The sequence below is a fragment of the Saccoglossus kowalevskii genome, chromosome 13 (genome assembly GCF_978046115.1).
Source record: "Saccoglossus kowalevskii chromosome 13, keSacKowa6.1, whole genome shotgun sequence".
Taxonomy (NCBI): domain Eukaryota; kingdom Metazoa; phylum Hemichordata; class Enteropneusta; family Harrimaniidae; genus Saccoglossus; species Saccoglossus kowalevskii.
In genome coordinates this window covers 1870036-1883994 of record NC_140653.1, presented here as the reverse complement: position 1 = coordinate 1883994, position 13959 = coordinate 1870036, and the positions used below count along the sequence as shown (strand labels likewise).

At 42.4% G+C, this 13959-nt stretch overlaps 1 protein-coding gene across 4 annotated transcripts in view; it reads right to left on the bottom strand.

Moving 5' to 3' along the window:
• LOC102802336 (importin-11-like) overlaps nucleotides 1-13959 on the bottom strand; it is a 133410-nt gene that overhangs the window by 39291 nt on the left and 80160 nt on the right. For all 4 annotated transcript variants that reach the window (XR_014931363.1, XM_085506852.1, XM_085506850.1 and 1 more), the window contains 3 exons: nucleotides 13210-13260; nucleotides 12812-12925; nucleotides 12498-12613 (listed from right to left, as the gene is read on the bottom strand). Coding sequence is in view for 3 of the 4 variants with exons in the window: in XM_085506852.1 (XP_085362978.1) it covers nucleotides 12498-12613; nucleotides 12812-12925; nucleotides 13210-13260 (281 nt within the window). In the remaining variant the exon portion in view is untranslated. The remainder of the gene's footprint in view (nucleotides 1-12497; nucleotides 12614-12811; nucleotides 12926-13209; nucleotides 13261-13959) is intronic.

The following is a 13959-nucleotide window of genomic DNA, read 5'->3' as shown; positions in this document are numbered from 1 at the left end:
AGGGTACCAGTGCTGTATTTAATACAGGGTACCAGTGCTGTATTTAATACAGGGTACCAGTGCTGTATTTAATACAGGGTACCAGTGCTGTGTTTAATACAGGGTAACAGGGCTGTATTTTATACAGGGGACCAGTGCTGTATTTGATACAGGGTAACAGGGCTGTATTCGATACAGGGTACCAGTGCTGTATTTGATACAGGGTACCAGTGCTGTGTTTAATACAGGGTAACAGGGCTGTATTTTATACAGGGGACCAGTGCTGTATTTGATACAGGGTAACAGGGCTGTATTTGATACAGGGTACCAGTGCTGTATTTAATACAGGGTACCAGTGCTGTGTTTAATACAGGGTAACAGGGCTGTATTTCATACAGGGGACCAGTGCTGTATTTGATACAGGGTAGCAGGGATGTATTTGATACAGGGTACCAGTGCTGTGTTTAATACAGGGTACCAGTGCTGTGTTTAATACAGGGTACCAGTGCTGTATTTAATACAGGGTACCAGTGCTGTGTCTGATACTGGGGACCAGTGCTGTAATTCAACACAGGGGACCAGTGCTGTATTCAACACAGGGGACCAGTGCTGTATTCAACACAGGGACCAGTGCTCTATTCGACACAGGGGACCAGTGCTATATTCGATACAGGGGATCAGTGCTGTATTTGATACAGGGAACCAGTGCTGCATTCGATACAGGGAACCAGTGCTGTATTCGATACAGGGAACCAGTGCTGTATTCGATACAGGGAACCAGTGCTCTATTCGATACAGGGAACCAGTGCTGTATTCAATACAGGGAACCAGTGCTGTATCTGATACTGGGAACCAGCACTGTATTTAATGCAGGGGACCAGTGATGTATCTGATACTGGGGACCAGTGATGTATCTGACACTGGGGATCAGTGCTGTATTCAATACAGGGGACCAGTGCTGTATTCAATACAGGTAACCAGTGCTGTATTCAATACAGGGGACCAGTGCTGTATTTAATACAGGGGACCAGTGCTGTATTCAATACAGGTAACCAGTGCTGTATTCAATACAGGGGACCAGTGCTGTATTCAATACAGGTAACCATTGCTGTATTCGATACAGGGAACCAGTGCTGTATTTGATACAGGGGACCTATGCTGTATATGATACTGGGGACCAGTGCTGTATTTAATATAGGGTACCAGTGCTGTATCTGATACTGGGAACCAGTGCTGTATTTAATACAGGGTAGCAGTGCTGTATCTGATACTGGGGACCAGTGCTGTATTCAATACAGGGGACCAGTGCTGTATTTAATACTGGGGACCAGTGCTGTATCTGAAACTGGGAACCAGTGCTGTATTTAATACAGGGTAGCAGTGCTGTATCCGATACTGGGGACCAGTGCTGTATTCAATACATGGGACCAGTGCTGTATTTAATACTAGGGACCAGTGCTGTATTTAACACAGGGGACCAGTGCTGTATTTAATACATGGTACCAATGTTTTATTTGATACAGGGTACCAGTGCTGTGTTTAATACAGGGTAACAGTGCTGTATTTAATACAGGGTACCAGTGCTGTGTTTAATACAGGGTAACAGGGCTGTATTTTATACAGGGGACCAGTGCTGTATTTGATACAGGGTAACAGGGCTGTATTTGATACAGGGTACCAGTGCTGTGTTTAATAAAGGGTACCAGTGCTGTATTTGATACAGAGTACCAGTGCTGTATTTAATACAGGGTACCAGTGCTGTGTTTAATACAGGGTAACAGTGCTGTATTTAATACAGGGTACCAGTGCTGTATTTAATACAGGGTACCAGTGCTGTATTTAATACAGGGTACCAGTGCTGTGTTTAATACAGGGTAACAGTGCTGTATTTAATACAGGGTACCAGTGCTGTATTTAATACAGGGTACCAGTGCTGTATTTAATACAGGGTACCAGTGCTGTGTTTAATACAGGGTAACAGGGCTGTATTTGATACAGGGTACCAGTGCTGTATTTAATACAGGGTACCAGTGCTGTGTTTAATACAGGGTAACAGGGCTGTATTTTATACAGGGGACCAGTGCTGTATTTGATACAGGGTAGCAGGGCTGTATTTGATACAGGGTACCAGTGCTGTGTTTAATACAGGGTACCAGTGCTGTATTTAATACAGTGTACCAGTGCTGTATTTAATACAGGGTACCAGTGCTGTGTCTGATACTGGGGACCAGTGCTGTAATTCAACACAGGGGACCAGTGCTGTATTCAACACAGGGGACCAGTGCTGTATTCAACACAGGGACCAGTGCTCTATTCGACACAGGGGACCAGTGCTATATTCGATACAGGGGATCAGTGCTGTATTTGATACAGGGAACCAGTGCTGCATTCGATACAGGGAACCAGTGCTGTATTCGATACAGGGAACCAGTGCTGTATTCGATACAGGGAACCATTGCTCTATTCGATACAGGGAACCAGTGCTGTATTCAATACAGGGAACCAGTGCTGTATCTGATACTGGGAACCAGCACTGTATTTAATGCAGGGGACCAGTGATGTATCTGATACTGGGGACCAGTGATGTATCTGACACTGGGGATCAGTGCTGTATTCAATACAGGGGACCAGTGCTGTATTCAATACAGGTAACCAGTGCTGTATTCAATACAGGGGACCAGTGCTGTATTTAATACAGGGGACCAGTGCTGTATTTAATACAGGGTACCAGTGCTGTATTTAATTCAGGGGACCAGTGCTGTGTTTAATACAGAGTACCAGTGCTGTGTTTAATACAGGGTAACAGTGCTGTATTTAATACAGGGTACCAGTGCTGTAATTAATACAGGGTACCAGTGCTGTGTTTAATACAGGGTAACAGTGCTGTATTTAATACAGGGTACCAGTGCTGTATTTAATACAGGGTACCAGTGCTGTATTTAATACAGGGTACCAGTGCTGTATTTAATACAGGGTACCAGTGCTGTGTTTAATACAGGGTAACAGGGCTGTATTTTATACAGGGGACCAGTGCTGTATTTGATACAGGGTAACAGGGCTGTATTTGATACAGGGTACCAGTGCTGTATTTGATACAGGGTACCAGTGCTGTGTTTAATACAGGGTAACAGGGCTGTATTTTATACAGGGGACCAGTGCTGTATTTGATACAGGGTAACAGGGCTGTATTTGATACAGGGTACCAGTGCTGTATTTAATACAGGGTACCAGTGCTGTGTTTAATACAGGGTAACAGGGCTGTATTTTATACAGGGGACCAGTGCTGTATTTGATACAGGGTAGCAGGGATGTATTTGATACAGGGTACCAGTGCTGTGTTTAATACAGGGTACCAGTGCTGTGTTTAATACAGGGTACCAGTGCTGTATTTAATACAGGGTACCAGTGCTGTGTCTGATACTGGGGACCAGTGCTGTAATTCAACACAGGGGACCAGTGCTGTATTCAACACAGGGGACCAGTGCTGTATTCAACACAGGGACCAGTGCTCTATTCGACACAGGGGACCAGTGCTATATTCGATACAGGGGATCAGTGCTGTATTTGATACAGGGAACCAGTGCTGCATTCGATACAGGGAACCAGTGCTGTATTCGATACAGGGAACCAGTGCTGTATTCGATACAGGGAACCAGTGCTCTATTCGATACAGGGAACCAGCACTGTATTTAATGCAGGGGACCAGTGATGTATCTGATACTGGGGACCAGTGATGTATCTGACACTGGGGATCAGTGCTGTATTCAATACAGGGGACCAGTGCTGTATTCAATACAGGTAACCAGTGCTGTATTCAATACAGGTAACCAGTGCTGTATTCAATACAGGGGACCAGTGCTGTATTTAATACAGGGGACCAGTGCTGTATTCAATACAGGTAACCAGTGCTGTATTCAATACAGGGGACCAGTGCTGTATTCAATACAGGTAACCATTGCTGTATTCGATACAGGGAACCAGTGCTGTATTTGATACAGGGGACCTATGCTGTATATGATACTGGGGACCAGTGCTGTATTTAATATAGGGTACCAGTGCTGTATCTGATACTGGGAACCAGTGCTGTATTTAATACAGGGTAGCAGTGCTGTATCTGATACTGGGGACCAGTGATGTATTCAATACAGGGGACCAGTGCTGTATTTAATACTGGGGACCAGTGCTGTATCTGAAACTGGGAACCAGTGCTGTATTTAATACAGGGTAGCAGTGCTGTATCCGATACTGGGGACCAGTGCTGTATTCAATACATGGGACCAGTGCTGTATTTAATACTAGGGACCAGTGCTGTATTTAACACAGGGGACCAGTGCTGTATTTAATACATGGTACCAATGTTTTATTTGATACTGGGGACCTGTGCTGTATTTAACACAGGGTACCAGTGCTGTATCTGATACTGGGGACCAGTGCTGTATTTAATACAAGGTACCAGTGCTTTATCTGATACAGGGTACCAGTGCTGTATTTAATACAGGGTACCAGTGCTGTATTTAATACAGGGTACCAGTGCTGTGTTTAATACAGGGGACAAGTGCTGTGTTTAATACAGTGTAACAGGGCTGTATTTGATACTGGGGACCAGTGCTGTATTTAATACAAGGTACCAGTGCTGTATCTGATACAGGGTACCAGTGCTGTATTCAATACAGGGTACCAGTGCTGTATTTAATACAGGGTACCAGTGCTGTACAGTACTCATTCCGCTCAACCTCCCGCTTTTATCGCTTTTTTTCTGACCGCTTATCGCTTAATTTCCAACCGCTCGCTGCTTTCCGACCGGAAACCGACCGCTTTTTTTCCCGCTCGCTCGCGTTCGCTTTTGTTCGCTCGCTCGCTCGCGTTCGCTTTTGTTCGCTCGCTCCCTCCTGCTATGGCTGGCTTCAGAAACATCGTCCCCTTCCCAACCGACTGCTGGAGTAACAATGATCGTACATTGTATGTATAAACTTAAGTTTTTATTTGTAATAAATTTAGGTTTTAATGACGATTCAAAACACAACGCCTATTGCTTCTCTGTGTTGGAACAAAGACGCCTTTAAATCACTTGACACATTGTAACGTTTGCTACGCAAGTCGAACTGTGACCTGTATTTACATATTTACGTCCTTGTGTGTGTAATTCAACTATATAACTGGTCAATCGCGATATGTATTGAGTACTAGTATTTGTGTGTTGTGTGTGTGTTTCTGTGTGTGATTTTGACTAAATTTATTCCGAACGGCGCTCAAAATAATTTGACACTTTGTTATTTGCGAACGCAACTCACACTATGACCCTTATTCAATTTGCATAAGTAATACGAATGCTGTAGTTCAGAAAATCTATTGGTTAACTTTTGCTCGTGACTGGGTGCGCAAAACAAAACTGCACATATAATTATCGCATAGCTGAATTTCTACAAATCAATTGGACTTAAACTACTAGTATAATGACTGACGATTAATCGCTTGTCTGAGTACATGCGGCGACGAATTATTGGATTGGCAGCAGCCGGACGAAAAATGAAAGAGATCTCGGAACAGTTAATTTGTTGAGGAAAACAAAACAAACGCAGCCAGTGATACATTTTGAAAACAAAAATACAAAATAAACGCAATCAGAGGCGCCGACCACGCGCGTTGGAAATAAATAAAACGTGTTGTGACAGTCTCACCAAATACTTTCACTCGCGCAATATAATTATGTTATTTCCCAAAGCACTTATATTTAATACATTGACAAAAAACAACGCAAGAAAAATGTAAATCAGGCTTGTAATTACTAGTAACTCTACTCGAACGCAATGTTGATCACTGTAAAAGTGGATAAATTCGAACCATCATCAAATTCAAAATTCAAGCGATCTCGTTGAATGTCAAAAATAAACTCGATGTTTAGAAAGACAAAAACAACACCATATTATAGTGCAAAAAAGTTAGCAGCAAAGAACGAAAGTGCATGTGGGAAACCGATGAGTGAACTCGAGGAAAATTATGCTGATGTGAGAACAAGCCATATACCCACGGAGTACTCGCTAAAACATCGAGAAAATGTGCCATTTCAAAGGGCACCCTTACAAATAATGTCTGCGATTGTGTGAACATGATAACGTGCAAACAAGGAACAGAGCTCGTGGTCCACAAGGAAACTTAGCGATGACGCAGTTAGATGTATACGGCTGTTGTAAACAGAGACTCCTTCAATCTCATATAAGCAGGTTCACGTGGATGTATCATTTTCAATTATTACCAACAACGCTATGATAACAAAGACATTATGAAATTCTTTTGTTTTTATGTAGAAAAATACAGTAATTTTACCAAGTAAAATCATATTTATTAAAATTGTTGTTCATACATGAGTTGTCGAGCACACTACATAGTTTGTAATTTCATCCATCTCCTTTCAGTCACGATTCAAGACAAATAAAAGGCACAAATATAGATAATATAGCAAATTATTTTTTTCTGTAATATTCGTGTGTAATCAGTAATTATGAAAAAAAAAATATGGGTACATATGGATTTCGTTATGAATTATTCTTAATATCAATTTCTAAATTATTTTGTCAAAATCAGGTTTTTTTCCCAGGTTTTTTCCCCCAAAACGAAAGAATTTCATAATGTCGGGAACGAGAAGTTTTTTTTTTTATTATTATTTATTGGGAACGGAAAGTCTTTATCGTAGTGCTTCGCCTCGGTTGACAATGAGCTCTTCAGGTCGCTAAAAGTGTATGTCCACCTCTGTTGGGGTGAACATTTGTATTATTATACTGAATAAATCTTATAACAGAAATGGTGGCACTCAATCATGGCAATCTTCCAGGTCATCGTTAGAAAGATTTTCGAAGGCAAATTTAATCTTGAAGGATTGCAGGAAATTGACCCTTACCGATTCATATTTATGAATTAATCGGGATTCAGGTACCATAGTGTTTGTAACAGGAAAAAAAAAAACTCTTTCGCGTGGGACTTTTCATGCAAACATTGTGAATGGTTCCCAGACACTGATTCCTTTTTAACTTTCAATTTTTCTAAGACGCGGCAAACCCTGCTCATGACTGGAGACGTCGTCAAGATGCAGGTGCGATTCCTCTTAGCAACGCGTTCTATTTATTTCCAAAGCGTGTGGTCGGCGCCTTTGATTGCGTTTATTTTGTTCTTTTATCTATCTATCACTGGCAGTGTTTGTTTTGTCGCGTCTCACAACTTAATGTCAAAGCTAACTTTTTTTGGCTGTAAGTGAACTACGTACAGCTCATGAAAGTATTTCGCCCAGAGTTCGCAAAAAACGGAATACCCAGCAAAATTTTAATCCTTTATTTTATAACGAGACATTGGGCGCAAAAATAAAAACCATAATTGTAATTCAACAAGTATATGTAACGTGTTAGTCCGCTTGCCAGCCGCCTAGTTAAACAACGCGATCTCCATTGATGTCGGCTTTGACAACTTCGGACAAGATGGGCGCTGGCCGACATTACATTTGCAAGTATTGTATTTGTTTGACAAATTGTACACTACGGTCATTCTATAACAATCGATCAGTCGTTTTTTTCACAGTCTTACTATTCCTGCAGATATTCTTCAATTGTTATAGGTGCCACGGATTTTAACATAACTACAACTTGACCCGTGTTAAACCCAAACCACGCGTGCATGACAACCATCACCCTACACACGGTAACTCAACGAATACCGTACTCTACAGTAGACATTTTTCGCTCTCCGCCAAAAATAGAATGGTTTTATTTCATATTAGTTGTGTCTGTGTCAGTGTCGTATTTGATTTCACATGTTTGGTTCGATCTTGTTTATGGTGGACATTATTACTACGCGTATGTATTATTACCAATTTTATATGGCCGTGTGATCCACCGTATTTTTTCAACGGTCGTTCTATAAATTTCTGATTGTATTTATTCTTATTTTAACATCATAAAAAACAAAAATGATACACTTGTACATGAAACAGTAGGTAATGAACTGTAAATGCGGGCGGTAGCGCTGTCAGGCGAGCGAGCGAGCGAGCGAGCGATTGCGCGAGCGGATACTTGCGGAAATTGCGCAGTCAAATTTAACAAAGCGAGCGAAAAAAAAGCGATCGAAATCCGGAAGCAGGCGGGAGGTTCGGCGAAATGAGTACTATATCTGATACTGTGGACCAGTTCTGTATCTGATACTGTGGACCAGTGATGTATTTGATACAAGGTACCAGTGTTGTATTCAAAACAGGTAACCAGTGCTGTATTCAATACAGGGGACCAGTGCTGTATTCAATACAGGGGACCAGTGCTGTATTCAATACAGAAGACCAGTGCTGTATTCAATACAGGGGACCAGTGCTGTATTCAATACAGGTAACCAGTGCTGTATTTGATACAGGGAACCAGTGCTGTATTTAATACAGGGGACCAATGCTGTATCTGATACTGGGAACCAGTGCTGTATTTAATACAGGGGACCAGTGCTGTATTTAATACAGGGTACTAGTGCTGTATTTAATACAGGGTACCAGTGCTGTATCTGATACTGGGGACCAGTGCTATATTTAATACAGGAGACCAGTGCTGTATTTGAGACAGGGGACCAGTGCTGTATTTAATACAGGGTACTAGTGCTGTATTTAATACACAGTACCAGTGCTGTATCTGATACTTAGGACCAGTGCTGTATTTAATACAGGAGACCAGTGCTGTATTTGAGAAAGGGGACCAGTGCTGTATTTAATACAGGGGACCAGTGCTGTATTTAACACAGGGCACTAGTGCTGTATCTGATACTGGGGACCAGTGCTGTATTTAGTACACGGTAGCAAAGTGTTATCTGATACTGGGGACCTGTGCTGTATTTAATACAGGAGACCAGTGCTGTATTTAATACAGGAGACCAGTGCTGTATTCGATACAGGGGACCAGTGCTGTATTCAATACAGGTAACCAGTGCTGTATTTGATACAGGGAACCAGTGCTGTATTTAATACAGGGGATCAATGCTGTATCTGATACTGGGAACCAGTGCTGTATTTAATACAGGGGACCAGTGCTGTATTTAATACAGGGGACCAGTGCTGTATTTAATACAGGGTACTAGTGCTGTATTTAATACAGGGTACCAGTGCTGTATCTGATACTGGGGACCAGTGCTATATTTAATACAGGAGACCAGTGCTGTATTTGAGACAGGGGACCAGTGCTGTATTTAATACAGGGTACTAGTGCTGTATTTCATACACAGTACCAGTGCTGTATCTGATACTTAGGACAAGTGCTGTATTTAATACAGGAGACCAGTGCTGTATTTGAGAAAGGGGACCAGTGCTGTATTTAATACAGGGGACCAGTGCTGTATTTAATACAGGGCACTAGTGCTGTATCTGATACTGGGGACCAGTGCTGTATTTAGTACACGGTAGCAAAGTGTTATCTGATACTGGGGACCTGTGCTGTATTTAATACAGGAGACCAGTGCTGTATTTGAAAAAGGGGACCAGTGCTGTATTTAATACAGGGGACCTGTGCTGTATTTAATACAGGGTACCAGTGCTGTATTTAAGAAAGGGGACCAGTGCTGTATTTAATACAGGGGACCTGTGCTGTATTTAATACAGGGTAACGGCTGTATTTGATACGGGGGACAAGTGCTGTGTCTGATACGGGGGACAAGTGCTGTGTCTGATACTGGGGACCAGTGCTGTATTCAACACAGGGGGACCAGTGCTGTATTCAACACAGGGGACCAGTGCTGTATTCAACACAGGGGACCAGTGCTGTATTCAACACAGGGGACCAGTGCTGTATTTAACACAGGGGACCAGTGCTGTATTTAACACAGGGGACCAGTGCTGTATTCGACACAGGGGATCCATTGCTGTATTCGACACAGGGGACCAGTGCTGTATTTGATACAGAGAACCAGTGCTGTATTCGATACAGAGAACCAGTGCTGTATTCGATACAGGGAACCAGTGCTGTATTCAATACAGGGAACCAGTGCTGTATCTGATACTGGGAACCAGTGCTGTATTCAATACAGGGAACCAGTGCTGTATCTGATTCTGGGAACCAGTGCTGTATTTGATACAGGGTACCAGTGCTGTATCTGATACTGTGCACCTGTGCTGTATTTAATACAGGGTACCAGTGCTGTATTTGATACTGGGGACCAGTGCTGTATCTGATACTGGGGACCAGTGCTGTATTTAATACAGGGGACCAGTGCTGTAATTGATACTGGAGACCAGTGCTGTATTTGATACTGGGGACCAGTGCTGTATATCTGATACTGGGGACCAGTGTTGTTTCTGATACTGGGGACCAGTGCTGTATCTGAGATACAGGGGACCAGTGCTGTATCTGAGATACAGGGGACCAGTGCTGTATCTGAGATACAGGGGACCAGTGCTGTATCTGAGATACAGGGGACCAGTGCTGTATCTGAAATACAGGTGACCAGTGCTGTATCTGAAATACAGGTGACCAGTGCTGTATTTAATACGGGGGAACAGTGCTGTATTTAATACGGGGGACCAGTGTTGTATTTGATACTGGGGACCAGTGCTGTATATCTGATACTGGGGACCAGTGCTGTTTCTGATATTGGGGACCAGTGCTGTATCTGATACTGGGGACCAGTGCTGTATCTGAGATACAGGGGACCAGTGCTGTATCTGATACAGGGGACCAGTGCTGTATCTGATACAGGGGACCAGTGCTGTATCTGATACTGGGAACCAGTGCTGTATCTGATACTGGGGACCAGTGCTGTATCTGATACTGGGGACCAGTGCTGTATCTGATACTGGGGACCAGTGCTGTATCTGATACTGGGGACCAGTGCTGTATTTAATACAGGGGACCAGTGCTGTAATTGATACTGGGGACCAGTGCTGTATATCTGATACTGGGGACCAGTGCTGTATATCTGATACTGGGGACCAGTGCTGTATATCTGATACTGGGGACCAGTGTTGTTTCTGATCTGATACTAGGGACCAGTGCTGTATCTGATACTGGGGACCAGTGCTGTATCTGAGATACAGGGGACCAGTGCTGTATCTGAGATACAGGGGACCAGTGCTGTATCTGAGATACAGGGGACCAGTGCTGTATCTGAGATACAGGGGACCAGTGCTATATCTGAGATACAGGGGACCAGTGCTATATCTGAGATACAGGGGACCAGTGCTGTATCTGAGATACAGGGGACCAGTGCTGTATCTGAGATACAGGGGACCAGTGCTGTATCTGAGATACAGGGGACCAGTGCTGTATCTGAGATACAGGGGACCAGTGCTGTATCTGAGATACAGGGGACCAGTGCTGTATCTGAGATACAGGTGACCAGTGCTGTATTTAATACGGGGGACCAGTGTTGTATTTGATACTGGGGACCAGTGCTGTATATCTGATACTGGGGACCAGTGCTGTTTCTGATATTGGGGACCAGTGCTGTATCTGATACTGGGGACCAGTGCTGTATCTGAGATACAGGGGACCAGTGCTGTATCTGATACAGGGGACCAGTGCTGTATCTGATACTGGGAACCAGTGCTGTATCTGATACTGGGGACCAGTGCTGTATGTGATACTGGGGACCAGTGCTGTATTTGATACTGGGGACCAGTGCTGTATTTGATACTGGGTACCAGTGCTGTATTTGATACTGGGTACCAGTGCTGTATCTGATACTGGGGACCAGTGCTGTATTTAATACAGGGAACCAGTGCTGTATTTGATACAGGGGACCAGTGCTGTATCTGATCCTGGGAATCAGTGCTGTAATTGATACTGGGGACCAGTGCTGTATTTGATATAAGCGACCAGTGCTGTATTTGATACTGGGGACCAGTGCTGTATTTGATACAAGCGACCAGTGCTGTATTTGATACTGGGGATCAGTGGTTTGTTTGATACTGGGGACCAGTGCTGTATCTGATCCTGGGGACCAGTGCCGTATCTGATCCTGGGGACCAGTGCTGTATTTGATATAAGCGACCAGTGCTGTATTTGATACTGGGGACCAGTGCTGTATTTGATACAAGCGACCAGTGCTGTATTTGATACTGGGGACCAGTGCTGTATTTGATACAAGCGACCAGTGCTGTATTTGATACAGGGGACCAGTGCTGTATCTGATCCTGGGAATCAGTGCTGTAATTGATACTGGGGACCAGTGCTGTATTTGATATAAGCGACCAGTGCTGTATTTGATACTGGGGACCAGTGCTGTATTTGATACAAGCGACCAGTGCTGTATTTGATACAGGGGACCAGTGCTGTATCTGATCCTGGGAATCAGTGCTGTAATTGATACTGGGGACCAGTGCTGTATTTGATATAAGCGACCAGTGCTGTATTTGATACTGGGGACCAGTGCTGTATTTGATACTGGGGACCAGTGCTGTATTTGATACAAGCGACCAGTGCTGTATTTGATACTGGGGATCAGTGGTTTGTTTGATACATCCAAAGTCAATGAACCCATACATTATAGGGAGGGTAGTATATACTTACCATAACTCAATGCCATCCTCCAAGAGGTAAATATGTGGGGGTTGGTTGACATCAGTACTAAACTTTATAACTGGTAACAAAAATGAATACAAAGAAACACTACTTGTACCAAGACCCTGGAAGAAACAGAAACATTTGTCATTTCTAAACTTTTTCAGACTAGCATGGCTTAAGCAATTGTGTTATAGATGTGAAAACTACCATACAATAATATTCTGTGCTATAGCTGTGAAAACTACCACACAAAAATATTCTAAGCCTAGCAGTTTCTCAAACCCTGAATGTTATTGTTTTTATTTACTCTGCATACTAACCTGTACTAAGTGAATGAGAGTTGTTAGAATTGCACATCGTAGCATATTATGCTCAGCAGACTCGCTCCATAGCAATGGTAAATACTGGATCAAGGAAGACACATATGGACGAATCTAGAGAAGAATATTTTAATGGTGTCAGTTTCATTGTAACAAATGCCTGAAGATAAGCTTCTCTTGGCATATATAACATTACAGTAATCACTTTAATCAATGTTGGCACTGTAAACAATTTATTTTAACATTGTGTCTTACACATCCATGCCCTGGCTTGTTTTTCATATACATCTTAGAGATAATGTTAATTGTCTTGTTTTATGTATAAATAATGAAAGGAATAAAAAGAGAATGTGAGAAATAGAGGAATATAACAAATGTGGAAAGAAAAAATGATTTACCTCTTTTTCAACCCTTTCTATAACAAATGACATGACGTGCAGGGCTTGCATCTGGTAAATCAAAGATAATATCATCAAACAAAGTAATTATCATAGATGTCTGCACACACATCTACATGTGTTGGGCATTGAGTTAAACAATAAAGGTTGGAGATTACGTGGATGTACAAACTGCTATCTAAGACAATTTATCTCTTTGAGGGCCAAAGTCAACTTGAAAACTATCTGTAAGCTATGTAAAACCAAGTCCAATATTAACAAAGAAATTTAAGGAAAATACACAAAATGTTCGTCCAAACGTGACAATAAAAATGTTGGTGTTCATATGATTAGTGACTATGTGCTGGAATCACAGGGAATGCTCATCCAATAGGTGAATATATAATTTGTGCAATCAGGTAAGCATATCTAGAAATCTTCAATTACACAAGACATGAAATGTCACAGTCCCCGTTATTTGATTATAAAGTTGTACAAGGAACATCTGCAAACAGGTGAATAAATATGTACTCTTTGTGGTTACAACTCATCATAAAGTGATTTCCGATGATCTAGTTTTGTACTGACAACTAAAAACTTCCACTGACCCATGTTCAGAATCTCAGAGTACACAAGTGCAACAAAACTATTTGTCATACATGTATACTTGCTCAAGAATCTGAGTGAACCTTGATGTACATGACTTCTTTGTTAATCAGGTCTTAGTATATTACCAGGACCTGGGTTTATTTCAACATCACCACTGGGCAT